Below are 12,379 nucleotides of genomic sequence, written 5' to 3'. Positions count from 1 at the left end.
CAGGCACTGAGCCATTAAGTCTATCTGTGGACTCTGTCTAATAATACCAAGGGAGCGGCTATTTTCTATGTGTGTGTGTCTGTGTGAGCCTGGGCCATGATGCGGCTTCAAACCCCTCCCCTCCAGCTCATTAAATGAGAGAGCAGAATCATAAATTGCCAGTTATCTTTGGACTGAGGCATTTGTGTGGGCCTGGGGAAAATGAGCAGTGGCATGTAAAACATAGCACATCTATTATGCACCAAACAAACTCAGGCGCTGTTGGCTGATAACACTTGGGTTGCATCCCAGCCCTGTAAATAATGACAGCACGCCATTAACATTCATTTTCCCCTTGTGTGTAGCTGTCAGTTACGTGTCACCCGTGTTTGTAATAATTGCTGCGTTTAGGCAAGAGTATGGCAAAGGCCTGATTCTTACCTGACGGCTTGGATGAGGTAGTACAAATAGCCTCAGGGTCCAAGCTGTCAGTTGACTTGATTCAACTCAAGTGTAAATGCAAGATACAATATAAACATGTTTCTTTAACATTTTACAGTTTCACCAGCCGTTAGCTTTGGAGGAGCTCTGTAAAGAGGGAGCAATTATGTAATGGGGGTGTGGGAATTATTAGGCAGAAGATTGTTGATTTGAATCCCAGGACAGGGTGGGAAAAATTTATTAGGGCAAATGTTTTTCACGTTTCCTGATCAACTACTGTCAAGATGCACTTGAGCAAGGCACTTAACCCCTAACTGCCCCAGTAGAGCTGCTTAGGGGCCAACAGTAGGAGACTGTGGTTGTACTGGGCAGCTCCCAGGTGCTGAAAAAAGCATGTATGTTCAAATTTCCCTGGTTAAATAAAGGTAAAAAAAATGAATGCCTCTTTGAATTCATGTCCAGAGAAGTAGTATATAGATATATGTTGTGGGTTTACACATAATTTATTGCTTCCATGCCCCACATTCTACTGGTTTCTTGCACAGTCTGGACCAAAAATTAGTCTTCATACAGTCCCTTGCATAAAGACAATTACACGATGCTGAAATTAATGAAATTGTCACTTTAATGTTGATAGCATTAACTATCTTGAACAAGGAACTAACCTAAACTTACTTATGGTTTTCTTTTTACCTGGGACATCTCAACCATTATTCATGAACATTCACAAGTCTCTACAAAAGTTAGAAATCAGAATACTAAGATATTAATCTGTGATGTCTTCCACTGCATAGCATTGTATAGCACTGGAGCTGATCTGCTGACAATAGATGAGAGACTGTGTGTGACTTTGTGAACTCAAATAATATTTGTCTGATAATTTCCGGCCAAATTAGGTTTGTATTACAGCAGTGCCATCAGGTCAGAACCAGGAAGGAATAACATATTTTTAACCTGATTTCATTCATGTCTTTCTCCTTTACGGCTGACTATGTGCCATAGGCTTTGTGTGTCAGGACCCCCTTCTGAGACAGCCACGCTCTGACCGAGTCACCCTGGACCCCAGCCTCAAGCACCCAGCCCAAAGAACACAGGTACTGGACTCTCACCAACACATACAGTACATATTGCACACTTGGGGATGAGAAAAAACAGCCAAGCCAAGTGTCGCACTCATCCACCATTCCTTGTGAAACATTCCCATCCTTGTCTTGGTCTTACTGTCTCTTACGGTATATTCTTGCCTTTGCCATTGAGCTCCCCTCTTACCCTCACGGAAAATTCACTGTAATGCAAAACAACTGCTAATGCAATTACAGTGTTTGAGTGACGTCACTTTGTGAGTGCTACTCTGTGGCTTATTGTTTTATCATTTCTAATCAAGTGACTAATGCTCTCACTAGGCCTTGTTGCTTAATGATGCCACAACAGCTAATGCACTTGGCTCCCTCCAGTCAACTACTGCACCCAGCTTTGGCCCGGGATCTACTGGAGGGAGATTACCAAATCAGACAGTTTTCTGCTCCACCTCATATTGTGTAAAGGGACTGTTAAGACATCCAGTAACAATGCTGCTTCAGTGTTGCATGTTCATGTGTGCATGCTTGAGACTGTGTGTGCCTGTATGAAAGTTAAATGTGTCACAGTAGATGCTGATGTGGTTGCTTACACCCAACTCACCATCTTCACCCATTGCTTCTTAGCACCCTTTCTCAGCACAGGCAGCCACTGCACACAGCAGACTGGTAAGTTCTCTTCAAACTCATCCATATTAACTTCCCTTTGCCTTTTCCCTTTGCCATTCACTGATGCCTGTTGCATTACCGGTAAGAAATTACTTACTGCCGTCTGCTTTCTGCTACTTATTTAATTATATGGCCTTGGTATTTTTCATAGTGGCAGACAGATGGCTTTTATTGATTCCTAATGCCATTTTTATTAGAATCCTCATTACATTAGCAAAGTGGCCTTTACAAGCCAGTGGTTTAAATGCTGCAATGCAGCACTAGACTCAGAATCTCTGCAGCATCTCAGCTCTTCAGACAGAGCAAAAACAAGCCCACCCCTAAACCAGGGCTGTCACAGAGGCAGTTGAAGAACTCCAGGGGCCTATGGAGAACCTGTCCTCTCCCTGTACTCTGATTAGGGGCAACAGTTGAGACTTTTTCAGAGGGATTAGGCCTTGTCACTCTTTGGCTGCCATTGTATCCCCCCAGCCGCGTCAGACAAATTAAATGTAATCCCCCTGCTATTTAGATGACAAATTCTGTATGTGATCCTGTGGGGTTATGCCCCGCCGTCTGGCCCGAGCTCAAACCTGCGTGCCAAAGTCGTCAATCACGGCCTGGTAGTGCATGCAGTGGGGAGGCAGCCAGGAATGCCAGTGAATAACAAAAATGTGCCATTTATGTAACAGGGAGGGAAGAAGAGGGGTTGATTTTTGTTATTATTCCAAAGATAGTTTGCACATTTTCCATTTATAGAAGAGTATTTCTATCTTTGTTATATTTCAGATCCATAGATTAAGGTTTATCAATAAAACATGACTACTTAGGCATGAATTTAAGAATTAAACCTAGTCTGACAATCTTTAAAAACATCCAATTCATTCAGATTATGAAGCATCCAATTCTTTGCAAAGTTGGCAAGGATTTGTGTTGGAAAGAGGAAATACAGCACACGGATGTTATTGATATACTGATATTATCTCCACCCTTCTCCCCTGTAGCGGCAGAGGCCCGCATCAGCCAATAATCCAGAAACAGAGGGGTCTAAGGACAAACTAGGAGCTAAACAAGGCCTGGGAGACAGCACTCTGAGCCTGACTGCTGAGGAGGTAACTACTCTTAACTGTTAATAATGGAACTGTGTGACACTCTCAATGCAATCAATATTGTTGGACTAAGGCAGGCTGGGAAACTGAATGTACACCGACTCTTGTGTCTGAAAAAGAGTGTTCTATCTCCTTTCTCTAATGTAGATCAAAGTGCTGAGGAGGATAAGGGAGGAGTATGAGAGACGAGGAGGTTTCATCAGGATCTTCCCTACCCCAGAGACCTGGGAGCTCTATAGGTAAGCTGAGCCAAGAATGAATGGACTGATCACTAATGAATCCCTTTAGGCTCTATGTCCATAAGTGCTCATTATTGATACCCTCTTCAAATGAATTTGGCTCAGGATTTTTAGGCTAACGCAATCAGTGCCTAAAGCCAAACCATACTACTCCTCTAGACTGCTACTAATGACCCACCAGACCAAGGCGTATGCTACAGAGTTACTGTACATTAGTTGTCAGAAGGTATTTATAGAGCTCTGTATATTATTTTCCATGCATGGCTCATATCCCACAGTGACTTCAAGTTGAAACGGCATTAAAGCTGCTGTTTGAGAGGAAATCCATTTTTGTGCTTACAGTCCATATTCCTATATGAAGGATTTGCTGCTTGATTAGCTTCATGGGGCTGTCAGTAGTGGGGATTTCGTGGCATTTTTAACAGCATGTTATTGAGTGGTCTGGGAAATTGTTAGGGCATTTACAACAGTGGCTGCTTTTCAGAGTGGCTGTATCACAGTAGCCCCATTTTAACACATTTCCCACAAATAAGGCAGTCGAGGCTCGTTCGGGCCCCTGCCGTTATGATTATTGTAATTTGGTTATTATCTCCCTCTCTCAGTGGATATCTGGAGTCCAAGACATCAATGAACTCCATGTTGGCAAACAGACTTTTCCATGGAAGGTAAGCTTTTCCATTGTGGTCGGGATTGGGGAATAGTCTCTCCATCAGTTTGTGGAAAGGGTTGGATTGTAACGTGGTGTTTGTTTGGTCTTTCAATTGGATAGGTGAGAGGAACAGCTGAAAAGATGTCACACAGTCAAGTTTTCCAGCGCGCGCCCAATGTCTATGTGGCAGTGTGGCTTCTTTTTGGGGGCAGGAGGGGAAAGATAGTTATGGAGCATGAAAAAAACAGAGAAAAGAAATCTTCAAATAGATGAACTGTGCCTTTTTATCGAACCACATTTTTGTTATTGTAATACACCATGCATTTATGTTATTTAAATCAGTATGGGCTTTCAACTTTTAACCACAACTTTGACTATGGCAAAATATTGTCTGGGGATTTGGCCCCCCACTTAGCCCATTTAGGATTTTTCCATATTGCTTTGGTAACCAGATTGGGGAGACCGTCTGTTACTGCAAGACCACGGTTGGTATTATCATTTGCCATTTATCCGCCTCCTTTGGTCCGTCACCGTCTTGCTAGACTTCTATACAAGATATTCAGACACATTACTCATTCTCAGAACTGGCGTCAGTTAACCCCGTCTCATCTACTTACTAGCTGTCTGCCTTATTCTGAAATCTGAAGTATCCAATGGTGTGTGAAGTCTTGCATTTTTACCAATATCTATGATAGACTAGATGAATAGAATAGATAAAAGGGGTTTGAGTATTCTCCATTGGGGCCCATATACTGTATATTAATCTGGCTGAGGAGCTTAGGCTCGACAAATCAGTGTAGTATTTTACTGTAAATGACTTCTTAAAACCCACGTTAATAAACTTGCTTGCTGTAACAATTCTTATACTTTGTATTTTATTTATTTTATTGTTGACTTATTTATTATTGATTTATTATTAATAGGTTAGTTAATATAATATTGTGTAATCTGTTTTTTTTTTATGTCTTTTTTCTCTTTACTTATTTCCTGTCCTTATGCTCTCTAAAGTGCTGTGTAAATATTGTAGCTGCTTTACAAATAATTACTATCATTATTATTATTACTACTACTACTACCGTTCTGTTGACCTGTTGTCCTCTGTCTCCCAGGAACCTGAATGGGAATGTGCAGCTGCAGGTGGATGTTTTCCATGGAGGTCATGTCCTCCAGTATGAGAGGAAGTTGCTGTCTCTGGAGGTACGTAAGAGGAGACAGCGCCACCTGGCCCAGCGCTCTGCTGCAGGGAAGAAGAAATTGGGTAGGTCTGATGTATTCTGGCTCAGTTCAGCAAGCTTTGCTTTAATTCACATCTCAAATGGAGGGCAGCCTAGCTAAGTGGGACAAATTCAGCCACTCATGCACTTTTGGTTTCAATAAAGAACTCCCCTGTGTCACCGTAACATTGGCCAAATATGACTCCGGATGAGTTCATTTCATTACAGCAACAATAAGAACCTTCTTTTGAGTGTATGTGTATTTTATACAATAAGGCAGAGTGATGCAACTGACATTTGTCTTTCCCCATAATGCTGCATACTTAGGAAGGGAATCCAAGGCCTCCCCCACTGAGAGCAGTGGTCAGGATGTCGAGGAGCGAGAGGAGTGTGTTCAGGAGGAAAGGGAGGAGGAGAAGCAGGCTCGTGAGCCAATCTCACAGAAGGCTCCGGTAGTGATGCAGACCGGACCGGTGGCCACCCCGCTGGAGTGCTTCCACAATGAGGCCCTATCCACCTCAGAGGCAGCCAAGCGCACTGCCAAGCCAAAAGTCAACCTGCTCCACATCCTCCAGCAGGGCTGGGACCTCAGGTCAGTCTGTCTCCCGGGCTGCTCCTCCCGCTGGCAGCTCTCTCATCTTCCTCCCTTAATCCATTCCTTCTCCCCTGCCTTCCCCTCCTTCCCCCTGTTAGAAGGAGAATTATGAAGTTTGGCATCAGCCAAAAGAGCTAGGAAGAAATTCTGTCCTTCCTTAGATAGCCCATTGCATGTTTTGTTCAGTCTGTTTTGAGTGTGACTCCTCTATGTCTACCTTGGTCAACATATGGATGATCAGGGGTCCAGGGCTAACTAATCCTATGCTTCAGTTCCATGTAGAGACCACTGGTTGATACACTGCTTGTGTGGGGTTGCTAATTGCAGGGTCAAAATGCCTTTTTTTTTGTCTCTGAGGGACATTTCTTTTGTCTTTAAAGCCCCCCACCTCACCCCCTACCTAATATTAAGCGATACAGTATGTTACCATAACTATTTAGCTTTCTGTGCTTTTAAAATTACATTGATAAACAACAACAGTTAGAGATGATACTGATTTAGCTAGTCTGAGTAGGAACTGTGCGAGGCAGGTTGTTCCTCAATCCAGGGGCCCCGATGGCAAACTTCAGTCAGCTTTGGTCTTGAGTGTAGACCGAGGAACCATAAGAAGAGCCTTGCTAGAGGATCTCAGGTTTCATTCAGGTTCATGGGGGGATTAACATGTCTGTAAAATAACGAGGGGCCATATCTTGCTGACCTTTAAAAGTAATCAGTAAAATTTTAAAATCAGTTCTATAACTGACTGGCAACCCGTATAAAGATGCTAGAATTGGGGTGATATGGTCTCTTCGTTTAGCTCTTAGTTCTGAAGACAAGAGCTTGAGGCAGGTGTAAAGGCATTTGCAATAGCCTCGACAAGATGATATAAAAGCATGAATAATGTTGTCCAAATTGGCTGAGGATGAAACACCTTAATTTTTGATATATTCCTTAATTGAAAGAAACAGGACTGTACTGTACACTGTCAAAATCCACCTCCAAATACTGCATACTTCTGTCTAAATTGCAACAAAGACTGCAGTCTCCTATTGATTTTAAAAGTGGGCCTGAAATTGTAATTTGAGGAGGAATTACAATAACAAGTCTGAGTTTGTAGAAATTCCTTAGTGCTTGCCAGGACTGTGCATGGAGCTGGGCAATTATAGTACAGTATATCATTGTTTGTGTTTGACAGCTTTTTCCAAAACATTTTTTTCCCACTACAATGTTCTGACAGTACCCTTTTCAGGTTCACTCGGGCCATGAAAACAATTCATCATTCTGATGCTGGCGCAGGACAAGTCACACTGTGCTCCAACAACTTTTGGCTAAAATTGATACATACCTGTTTTTGTTTTCTCTCTCTCTGGATGCCTAAGTCAGCAAACAGAATGTGTGTCACTGCTTGTGCTTTCTGTTGTAACACATGTATTACAGATTCCAAAAAAACAAAAACAACCTTTACTATCAGTTCCAAGTGAACTGGCTGGAGCTTTAGTTGAAAATATTTATTATCAACTGTCAAGGAATGAAAAAGAGGGACGATAATTGTAATATGTGTGTGTCTTTCCTTTTCCTTTGCACGGTTGCAGTTTCTTCCTATGAAGACTTTCTCTCTCCTGGAACCCTTAGTCATTCACTCCTCCTCAAAAACCATCTCTCCCTCTGCCTCTGCTCTGCAGTAAAGTGCAGGCCCGGATGGCCTTCTCCTCCTACCTGCAGCGGGTCCAGCTCAGACTGTTGGCAGAGAGCAGGGCCAACACCACCCCAGCCTGGCCAGAGAAGGACAACGACCAAATGGTACAATGATAACCATCTGTGTTTTCCCTGAAATACCAATTTTTCTAATAAATGTACAGGGCAGGACACCCTGGAGCATTGTTTTATGTTTATATACGCATGATTTTCCATTTGATTATTCTCTGTTACTCATCCGTAACGTGGCTGTAGTGTTAATGTGTACGAGGCATTTGTGGCCACGTCGCAAGGAAAATGCGGTCTGCATCAAAGTTGGCCTGATTGGAAAGTCTCGTTGGCGCATTGGAATGGCATACATCATCATCATCATTGGCCTCAAACCTTTGGGGAAAATGAATTTGAACACAAGCCGATCTCTGGGCCTTTGAATTCAATGGTCTTACTGGCTCAAGCGTCGTCTAACACTGAAAGGACACTGAAAGCGCACACACAGCCTGCATGACTGTAGCGCGACGTGTCGATGATTCAGGGCAACGACAACAGAATATGTCTCATGGATGTTTTTTTGTTGTGTCCAGGAGCTGGTGATTCGCTTCCTGAAGAGAGCAGCCAGTAACCTTCAACAGGACATGAAGATGGTTCTGCCCAGTCGCCAGTTACCACTCCAAGACCGCAGACGTATCCTGTCCCACCAGCTGGGGGAGTTCATCCACTGTTACAACAAGGTACCAATTCTTCGACTGACTTTACATAAGTCTGTTTTGCCACCACATTGCAATCCATTATCAGGTACACCTTTTGACATTATTGAATGCCCTCATGTTACTTACAAATAGCAAATATTTTTGTAAAGACAAGCACAAGACATGCTGCTATCTTCCTAGAGACGACTGAGCGTGCTTGTCTCATTTATTCTATCCTTTATTATATCCTATCAGGAGACTGAACATATGGTGAAGAAACAGGAGAATAGCAAAGAGGAGGAGCACTGTATCAACCCCAGTGTATTTCAGGAGTACATCACTGCAGCAAGGTTAGTGAATTGGCAAACTTGCTTGCTATTGTTCATTGCTTGGCTCCTTGCTGTTTCAGTTATATATGCTACTGACTGAACAGTGATCTCAATCTGCTGTACACACGTTAACCTCTTGTCTTATGTTTTTTTAACAGTGAAAATGATCTGGAGGAGGTTCTGACATTTTACACACACAAAAATAAATCAGCCAGTGTCTTCCTTGGAACAAAAGTCAGGAATGTCAAGAAAGACATTTGTGAAATATATGCCTCAGGAGAGCCGGTCAGATGTGAGAATCCTAAAAGTGAGTTAAATCCATATTTGTTCCATATTTTTTGTTTCTTGCCTTCTGGTTCATGTTTAATTTTTTATCATTCAAGCACAGTAAAAGGGAATTTAGATGTTTGGATTTGTAAATCCATAGAAGTTCAGGGAAAAAAATTGAGTCATGAAGAGTCAAGAAAAGGTCAGCTTCCAATGATTAGCCCTCATTGGGGGAAAACAAATGTGTGTCAGAGCCATGGAATGGCTAACTGGTGATAAAGGAGCTCTGGCTTCTTTCCTCCTCCGAACAGCTCTGCCTGTGGCCAAAGAGGATTCCAGCGCTTCAGAGTCCTCGCTCTCCACCGGCAAAATCAGCACAGACCCAGACACCAAGGCCACTGGAAGCCAGCCTTCTCTCCATACTTCGACTGCAGACCATCAGGCAGTGGTTAGAACTGGCAAAGCCCAGCCAGAGGTCCAGGCTTCCCAGCACTGCTCCAGCTTCCCTGCGGCTTTAGACTGCACCCACATCCATCTGCAGCACTGCTCTCCGTCCGCAAAGTCCCTGCCTCTCCACTGTCCACCGCCGCCGCCGCCCTCTCAGCCCCCGTCCTACGCACAGTCCATGGCCAAGTCTCAGTTCTACCCCACTCCCCAGCCTCAGGCGCTTCCCCAGCCGCCGGCATACAGCTCCACCCCCATGGCCGTACAGCCCCCGAGAGTGATGTGGACAGCCGTTCCCACCAGCCCCAACGCAGCGCCTGCCCCGCAGCCACCCCAGGTGCTGAGGAGGATTCAGTCCTTCACCTCCTCCACGTCTGCAGCAGCCTCTTCCATGCCAAGTGCCGCGCACATCTATAGCCAGAAGCTCTCTAGGCCCACCTCTGCAGGCCAAGGTAAGCATGTACCTCATGGTTATATTTGCAGTTTTATGTCTACTGTTTCACTACTGTCTAACTCAACCCTGATCCTTCCTTTATGGAATTCATTCATATATTCTTGCTTTCTTTCCATGTGGTTTTTCTTATGTCAGTGATCAGGAAGAGCAGTTCCAGTAAGCTGAGGTCAAACTCAGTAGGGGCCTTCAAGGAGCTGAACTCTCTGTCTGCCCAGGCCCAGTCTAACCAGCAGGCCATCATTTCAGCTCTGCAGAAACTGGCTGACAAGCAGGTTGCTCGTCACTATACCAGCTCCAGTCACATCAACCTGCTGACACAGCATGTGAGTTCATTATATTTTTCACCTCCGTATCCCACTAAGCTAACAGCTAATATCACCTGGAGCTGCAGGTTTTATGTTTGAATAAGAAACTATGTTTGAGTTTGACTTATTATGCAATTGTAAACTGATCTCTGCAATGCTTCAAGTAAGGAAGAAGGATCTGGCCCCTCTGCAGTAGTCTCTCACTGTGAGGTCTATGATATTCCTCTTTGTTGATGCATAAACCTGGCTCTGACCCCATGCTGATTGGCGGCATCTAGCTGCTCATTCATTCAGCAGAGCAGTTGGAGCCGGTGGGTCTGCTGCCCCGTACTGCGCACCTTCCTCCTCTAGCCTTCAGCTCGCCTGAAGCCTGTGGGCTGGAGGGAGGAGGAGGGGGGGGGGTTCTGGAACTGGGACTGGAGCTGGCTGGTCTAAGCAGTGGTGAGCCGCGTTGAGCCCCGGCTCTGTGTGAGGTCTCATTATCAGATGCACCATGGGGGAGTGCTTTCTGTTGATACTTAACAGGCAGCCACTTTTTTGTGGTAATTGATGCTTATAAATAGAAGAATGTGGCAAATTGGCACCGAGCAGGGGAGCGGCAGCTCCGTTGGCTCCACCACCCCCTTCTTCTTTCTTCCCCGAAGGTTTGTCGTTCGGTGTGGGGAGCCCCTCAGCCTTTCTCCCCTCCTCCTCTCTGCCTGACTGGAGTTTTTTCTGTCAGAGCTTTTTTGTGATGGCACCAGACCACACAGACTGCAGTTTTTATGGCTTCCTTTTGGCTGTACATTATTCTGTCTATCTGAAAGGTGTTTGCTGTAATTTCTATGAATAGTTAATCCTGGGCATGGCAGCAGCTTATTTTGCAGAGTGAAATAGTTCAGTGTTTGCACTTAAAGGCTGGGAGTACATTTGGCTTTTCTTTAGGCTCAGATTAGAAGTCATTAAATCACTTGCTTAACTGAATGGAGAACTCTGTAAAGACGAACAACACCCTGTTGCGCTAGTTGACCTCTGAGGGTTTAGTAATCACTCACTCTCATGCTAACCCAAATGTAACAAAATAAACTGTAATTGAGCAAAGCCTAGTTGCGCCAAATATGCAAGGCCTAATTACTGTCCAATCAGGTGGACATTAATAATTAGGAGTCTTGCTGTGGAATATAGGCATGGTGAATCCTTCCCATATGCATGCCTCTTTGTGTGTGTGTGTGTGTGTGTGTATGTGTGTCCAAGGCCTTATACATCTTTAACCCTCTGTCTCAGACAAGCCTGCCTGTGTGCAGTACACCCAAACATGACCTAACACGATGGAACATTATAGCAATTAGCCTACATACATTGGAGAAGGGTACCTGTGCCATATGTGGTGCAACATGATAGCGTTCCGCTCTTGATATCTCATGACATTTCGGCCACAAGCCAACCCTTATTTGCACCCCAGTGTGTGTGTGTGTGTTCATTTCCTCGTGCTCCCACCCTGAGTAATGGATAGTCACACCCAGAGAAGGTGTAGTAGACAAGCATCAAGTGTAATTCTAGTTGGCAGAGAAATCCTCACAGCTTGGAACAGATGTTGTTTGTAAGGTTAAGACCAGTCCACCCAAATGAGAAACTAAGCTGTGTAACACCATGCTTGTTGTCATCAAATTGCTAACAAGTTTGTTCACATTGTACTAAAGCCTTGCAGCAAGAGCAGCATTACAACTGAGAGTTAATGCTGTACTTGGCTAGAAACAGTAAAAATACGGGGAAATTTTGAAGGTCTTTGACCATTGATATTTGCTAACATTGTGTTGTAAATTTTCTGCAAATTGAGAAAATAAAAACGGAACTCTGCATCTGGGTTTTGAGGAGCTCGTTGACCTGGCTGCTGTTCTGTCAGCTCCTGCCTTAATTTAAACACCTGTCTGTTAGGAATGTATTTCCCCTTTTCCTGGCATGGTGACTAGCCAAACAATTCGTTCACCTGCCTAGAACTCAGCTTAAAGCTTAGACAAAATAAACAGCCTTGTCATTTTCAAAAAGCAAGTTGGATAAAGGAAACTTTCTCAGCTTTGCCGAATCATAGCAACGGCACACAGAATTTCTCTGAAACTTAAACGATGATCCTGATCTGGGCTCTCGTAACAGGGGATTTATAGGACTTATTTCATTTGTGACATCTGTGCTACCGTACCAGCTAACTTTTCACACTTTTCACTTTGGACACATAGTGCTGCAGGGGAGGAAACAGAGTAAATAAGCACCACAGCAGTACGAGCACTGCTCAC

General features: G+C 44.1%; 1 protein-coding gene across 1 annotated transcript in view; it reads left to right on the top strand.

The window, feature by feature from the left end:
- The window catches only part of ttll5 (tubulin tyrosine ligase-like family, member 5), a 47,051-nt gene that overhangs the window by 15,592 nt on the left and 19,080 nt on the right, over positions 1–12,379 (top strand). The window contains exons 14-27 of the mRNA XM_071519581.1: positions 1,423–1,514; positions 2,124–2,165; positions 3,149–3,256; positions 3,401–3,492; positions 4,095–4,157; positions 4,594–4,626; positions 5,251–5,399; positions 5,683–5,947; positions 7,612–7,729; positions 8,206–8,352; positions 8,566–8,660; positions 8,798–8,946; positions 9,218–9,802; positions 9,940–10,127. Of these exons, the coding sequence (XP_071375682.1) occupies positions 1,423–1,514; positions 2,124–2,165; positions 3,149–3,256; positions 3,401–3,492; positions 4,095–4,157; positions 4,594–4,626; positions 5,251–5,399; positions 5,683–5,947; positions 7,612–7,729; positions 8,206–8,352; positions 8,566–8,660; positions 8,798–8,946; positions 9,218–9,802; positions 9,940–10,127 (2,126 nt within the window). The remainder of the gene's footprint in view (positions 1–1,422; positions 1,515–2,123; positions 2,166–3,148; positions 3,257–3,400; positions 3,493–4,094; positions 4,158–4,593; positions 4,627–5,250; positions 5,400–5,682; positions 5,948–7,611; positions 7,730–8,205; positions 8,353–8,565; positions 8,661–8,797; positions 8,947–9,217; positions 9,803–9,939; positions 10,128–12,379) is intronic.

The sequence above is a fragment of the Centroberyx affinis genome, unplaced genomic scaffold (genome assembly GCF_046629955.1).
Source record: "Centroberyx affinis isolate AG114_WGS23_722 - 3 ecotype Tasmania unplaced genomic scaffold, CSIRO-AGI_Caff_v1 ptg000715l_1, whole genome shotgun sequence".
NCBI lineage: Eukaryota > Metazoa > Chordata > Actinopteri > Beryciformes > Berycidae > Centroberyx > Centroberyx affinis.
This window is presented reverse-complemented; position numbering and strand designations above follow the sequence as displayed.